General features: G+C 53.1%; 1 protein-coding gene across 1 annotated transcript in view; it reads right to left on the bottom strand.

Moving 5' to 3' along the window:
* The window catches only part of PAX7 (paired box 7), a 143,531-nt gene that overhangs the window by 38,472 nt on the left and 98,886 nt on the right, over positions 1-6,173 (bottom strand). The window contains exon 6 of the mRNA XM_014530639.1: positions 5,400-5,599. Within this exon, the coding sequence (XP_014386125.1) occupies positions 5,400-5,599 (200 nt within the window). The remainder of the gene's footprint in view (positions 1-5,399; positions 5,600-6,173) is intronic.

Raw genomic sequence — 6,173 nt, 5'->3', positions numbered from 1 at the left:
AAAAAACCCCCCCCCCCCCCCCGCTGCTCCCACACACCCAGCTCCCACCTCCTCCAGGAAGCCCCCAAGGGGGAAGCCACGCACCCAGAACCCAGACCCACCAGAATCCAGGATGAGACCAGATGAAAACCAGTTCTTTGTCCGGAGCCTGAGGCCCCGCTTTGCTTCTCCCGCACAGGCCCCCTTGGCTGGGGAAACCACCTCCCACAGTCACGGGGGTTTGTGAAATAGGCATCAGTGGAAAACTAACCTAACATCTTTGCGACTCCCTTTCCTCCAAGCCCTGTGCTGGCGTTTCACCGGTCTGTCCGTGCACGGAACCACGAGCCATGTCCTCCTATTCCCATTGTACAGAAGGGAAAACGGAGGCTCACCGAGGTCAAATAACTTGCCAAGACCACACAGGTGGATCTAAGGTTCCAACTTAAATCAGCCTGACTTTCCAGAACCCACTTATCCAAACTTGCACAACAAGATCTGGGCCGGGCCAGAGAAAGAGAATGAGTGCGCCAAACGGGCTGCTCTAAGGGGGCCCATCTCTGCCTTTAAGCTTTGCACATGCTGTTCCCTCTCTGACTCCTCAGCCTGCAGGCTCAGCTGAATCGTCTCCTCCGACTCCAATTCTTAATCATGCCCGGAAGATAAGTTCAAGCAGGTGCTGCCTTTTCTTGGAGGCCTCACATGTGCTTCCTCACAGTTTTCCTATTTACTGTGGGGTTTTTTTTGACGATGCTTCTCTTTGTTCCTTAGGCTCCAGGTTCTGTGCTCACTGCTCACTGCTCCGTAGGTGCTCACCCAATACTTGTTGAATGAATGAACGAACGAACAAACAAACAAGGGAAGGAAGAGAGGACTTTGCCGGGACTGGGGCCACAAGGCTCAATTGGGAGCCCCTCCTTGCAGGGTGAAGACCCCAACCTTCCCTGGCATAGGATCACTTAGACGCCCTGACCTCCAGACCACACCTGCTGATATGCCAGCTGGAAGCAGGGGTCTTATGTGTCCCTGGTATCGCTTGTCTTTTCTCCCAGGGGAGAAACGGGGTCAGCTTTCTAAGCCGGTGGACAGAGCAGCCGGCTCTCACCAGCACAGGATTCACGGAGAAAGGAGTTGGGGCCGCTAAGTCAGGAGTGAAAACTGGCACCGAAATAAAACCGAAGTCCCGACTTCTCCCCTCCCCAGGGCACCGAGGGCTCCCGGGCATCCTGTTACTGAGCTGAATATTTCATCTGGCCCCTTTCTCCATGCAGCGCAGACAAAAGGAACATGACGGGCAGACTTGGGTTCAAGTCCTAGCACAGCTGCCTATGAAGTGCGTCTTCGGGAAGTTACTGCTCTTCGCTACATCTCAGGTTTCTCACCTGCCAACTGGGGAGACTAATCCTCCCTCCCTCCCTCCTAGGATTATGGTGAGGATGGTAAGGATAATGTATGTACAGTGTTGAGCATCGTGCCTGGCATCGAAGTGCATGAGACATGGGATCTAGTGCTGTGGAAAGATTTGGTTTAAGTTGCTAATTAGCGAGTCCCTCTAGAGCAGTGGTTCTCAACCTTCCTAATGCCGCGACCCTTTAATACAGTTCCTCATGTTGTGGTGACCCCCAATTTCATTGTTACAAATTGAACATAATTAAAGCATAGTGATTAATCACAAAAAACAGTATGTAATTATATATGTGTTTTCCGATGGTCTTAGGCGACCCCTGTGAAAGGGTCGTTTGACCCCCAAAGGGGTCGCGACCCACAGGTTGAGAACTGCTGCTCTTCTAGACCCTCCAAAATACGATTCAGCTCGGGGTGGCCTTGGGGTCTAGAAGAAACACAGGCTCAGGGATCTTGGCAACAGGACACAATAGATTTGTTTGCCTCCAAGGAAGATGTGTGCAAGGGTGGGGTCAGCCTCCAGCTGCTTAAAAATGAAGATTCCTCCAGAGGAGGTTACTGGCCCCAGGCATGTGTCCTCCTGCCTGACACCCCGTTCCCTCACCGCCCCCGCTTCACAGTGGCCGAGACAGGGGACTATCATAATGAACCCCCGCTTATGGCACTTTCGTGTGCTGGCTACTTTCTAAGTGTGTGTGTGTGTGTGTGTGTGTGTGTGTGTGTGTGTTTCCATGTCACCATTTCATCCTCAGACCCTATTATTTCATCTCCACTTTGCAGATGAGGAACCTGAGAGTGAAGGGAGTAATTGATGGAGCTGGAATTCGCACCGAGGCCTCTGTCTCTGAGACGACTCAATCACTCCACTCTCCCACCCATCTCTCAGGGCACTGAGGGAAGATGGCGTGAAAACTGGTTGCCAAAGGGAGGGGCGTTGGGGGGCTGGGTGAAAAGGTGAAGGGATTAAGAAATACAAATGGGTAGTTACAAAACAGTCCCGGGGATGTAAAGTTCAGCATAGGGAATAGACTCCATAATATTGTAATAACTTTGTATGGTGCCAGGGGGGGACTGAAAATATGGGCAAATTCTTTGTAAAGTATAGGACTGTCTAGGCACTATGCTGTACACTTGAAACTAATACAAAATAATATTGAGTGTAAACTGTAACTGAAAAATAAAATTTAAGTTAAAAAATGGCATAAGATTGCAAAACCCCTGAGTCATAGACTCTTAGAATCAGACACCGAGCCCTCAAAAGTCTAGGGCAGCGGTTCTCAACCTGTGGGTCGCGATCCCTTTGGGGGTCGAACGACCCTTTCACAGGGGTCGCCTAAGACCATTAGAAAACACATATATAATTACATATTTTTTTGTGATTAATCACTATGCTTTAATTATGTTCAATTTGTAACAATGAAATTGAGGGTCACCACAACATAAGGAACTGTATTAAAGGGTCACAGCATTAGGAAGGTTGAGAACCACTGGTCTAGAGCCATACAACCGAAGCAGTGCTCGGGTGGCTTTGAGCTCCTTGCCACACTACCCATGGCAGAAACCCTCTCCGGGGCTCTGACAGACGGAATGTGGCACTGCTGCTTGATTGCTTCAGGTAACGGGGATCTCATCACCTCACAAGGCAGCCCTGATTGTCGGTCAGGATCCTGGAACTTCAAGGGGGCCTTAGTGACGGTTTCGTTAAATTCCTTTATTTATAGATGGAAACTTAAGTCTCAGGAAAGGAAAATGATTTGTTAAAGGTGCTGCCGCTGATCAGAGGCAGGAACCCAGGGGAACCTAGACCTGTGGCTCCCAGTCCTGTGCTCTCGTTTCTGCCGACCTTTATATGGGACTCGGGACATCTCCCTATCGGCCTGGTCCTACCCTGGGGGCCTCTCAGAGCAGAGCAGCCATGTCCTCCAAGTCTCCTCTTCTCCAGGCCAAATGTCCCATCATTCCTGTCTCCATTTTTTTTGTTTTGTTTTGTTACCCTTTGTTCAGTCTTTAAAAAAAAAAAAAAAAAAGCATTTCTTGTTCTGCCCTCTGCAGAGAAAGCTCTCAGGCTGGGAGCTCACAGTCTGAGGGGGACCCCGCCCTGCCCAGGGGGGAGCCCAGAGTCTGATAGGGGAGTCAGCATGTGGAGGATGTCTGCCTGGGCCCCTCACTCTGGGTTTGTCTGTTCCCCTCTTCCCAGCCCCCTCCCTCCCTGGACCTTGAGTGACACCTGTTCCTGGGTCCCCTGGGCCAATAAAAGCACTGCCCTGACAGCCAGGGGATTTTACAAGCAGCGGCCAGGCTTCAAGGTGGTGGGAAGCAGCCGTGGCCCCCAGACGTGGGAATGAGAAAGCACCGAGGAATGTGCCCCGAGAACAGCTGCAGGAGGATCAGAGGGGAGGGAGGCCGCGGGGCAGGCTCGGGTATCACCCCGAGAGGAGGGGAGGCGATGAGATGAGCTGGCTGCTGCCGCCTGCCCTGCCCCTTGGGTCTCTCTCAAAGGCAGCCAAGCCCCCCCGCCCCCCCACACACACTGCAGGAGTGGGGGTGGGGGGGTAGGGGGAGGTACATTGGTTCCTGGAGTGGTTAAATGCCACTTTGCTTCTAGAACTTTCCCTATTGCTTTCAGATTCCAGCTCTGACTCCGTTTCTACTTCCTGGATGGTTAGAACCTGGTCTCTGGGGGTCTCCAGGCCCAGCTCAGCCCCAATCCAGCCCTGTGCCTCTGGGCATGCCACTTCTCCCAGCCTCAGCTCCTGTACCCACAGCTTGGGGGTGACCATGCCAACCCTGACAAGGGGGTCTGAGGTTCCACCAGGTCATGCACCAGAAGCCCAAGCCCTGTGACTGCCACAAGGTGGGTGCCCAACTAAGGCTGGTTAGCCTCGGATGGAAGTGCCCCCAGGGAGCAGTTTGGGGTGATCCCTCTGCCGAACTGTGCCCCCCATTCAGGGAGAAGACAGGCCAGGAATGGGTTCCCACAGGAGCTGTCCATCATGACCTCCTCCTCCACCACCCAGCCTGAGCCCTCCCCGGCGGGTGGACACTCGCTGCACTCAGCGGCAAGCCCGACCCCGCTACAGGCCTGCACCCCAGCAGGCTCTGCTCTTTCTGCACTCCGCCTCCTCCACCCCTGCTGGCTAGGGACCTGACACTCGAGGGTGTGAAGGGGGTTAGCCACCCTCTTCTGATGTTTCTAACCCACCAGGAACCCACCATGCCTGCCCAGTCTGCTTGCATGCTTCCCATAACGGGAAACTCATTACCCATCTTAGGAAGCTAGGCCTGTTCAGAAATTTTCCTCCAAACTACTTTCTCCCCTCATCAGAGATTTGGAGATTTTTGTTCTCTCTGAGCCCTCTCTTCTAGTTGAGCTACTGCCCTTCCTTCTTCTCTTCCTTCCTTCTTCCTCCCTCCCTCCTTTCCACCCTTTCTTTAAAAAAAAATATTTTATTGATTTTTTTACAGAGAGGAGGGAGAAGGATAGAGTTAGAAACATCCATGAGAGAGAAACATCGATCAGCTGCCTCCTGCACACCCCCTCCTGGGGATGTGCCCGCAACCAAGGTACATGCCCTTGACCGGAATCGAACCTGGGACCCTTCAGTCCGCAGGCGGACGCTCTATCCACTGAGCCAAACCAGTTAGGGCCCTCTCTTTCTTCTTTTCTCTCTCCTTCCCTTTTCCTTTCTCCCTCCCTTGAGCTCTTCTCTTCCTCTGCCTCTCTCCCTCCATCCCTCCGCTCATCTTTTCTTTAAAGTACTTGTTGCCTGGAGAGATGTCAGCAGGCCTCGCCGCAGCTTCCGGCTTCCCCCTCCATCAGTCAGTCAGTCAACCAACGCTTGCTGCCCACTTCCTCTGCATCAATTGCTGGTGGCATTATTGGTCTACACGGTCCTCAGACCACTTGCTGCAGAACTCCCCGGGGGCCCAGTGAGCCCTCAGACCCTGGCCACCCCACTTCCTTAATTCCAGCCTCTGGGTTAGGGCCGCAGTGCCAACCCGAGACGCCTCCTCACCTGGACGCGCGCCTCAGTCAGCTTGGTCCTCTGTGCCAGCTCCTCGCGGGTGTAGATGTCTGGGTAGTGCGTCCTCTCGAAGGCCTTCTCCAGCTCTTCCAGCTGCTCCGCCGTGAACGTGGTCCGACTGCGGCGCTGCTTGCGCTTCAGAGGGAGGTCCGGTTCCGACTCCACGTCTGAGCCCTCGTCCAGCCGGTTCCCTACGGCCAGGCGAGAGGGAGGGAGAGGGCGGCCTGGTGAGATGGAGGGGTGCGCTGGGCCCCCCTTCCAGCCCATCTCTACACCGAGGGAGCATCCCCCTGGAGCACCGGGCACTGTTTATCAGAAGGAAGAGCGGGAAGCGACCCCATGCCCAGCCCTGGGGGCCTGGCTCAACACTTTATGGCACAGTCATTCCTTAAAGACGAGACCCCCCTGCAGTCGGGCATTTAGGTTATTTCCACGGACAGGAAGGATGTGGTGACATAGGAGGCAGGGGGTGGTTTCATGATGAAGAACATGTGTCAACATTTCTAGAACCACATTCCCCGAAAAGGAGATAACTTTATGGCATATTAACGACCCCTGAATAATCCTGACGTTAAGAAAAAGGGCAGGTACAAGGTGACACGTTATGGAACACTACAGTCCAAGATCAGCAGATGTTAACCTCCGGGTGGTGGAACTTTTGCTTTTCTTCTTTATACTTGTTTATAGTTTAGTATTTTTAAAATGACCATTTAAACAATGACGTTATTGCATTTGGGGGAAAGATTGCAAAAATGAGGAAAGGAG

Source organism: Myotis brandtii, unplaced genomic scaffold (genome assembly GCF_000412655.1).
Source record: "Myotis brandtii unplaced genomic scaffold, ASM41265v1 scaffold754, whole genome shotgun sequence".
NCBI lineage: Eukaryota > Metazoa > Chordata > Mammalia > Chiroptera > Vespertilionidae > Myotis > Myotis brandtii.
Note: the sequence above shows the minus strand (reverse complement) of the source record. Positions and strands in the feature narration are given on the sequence as shown.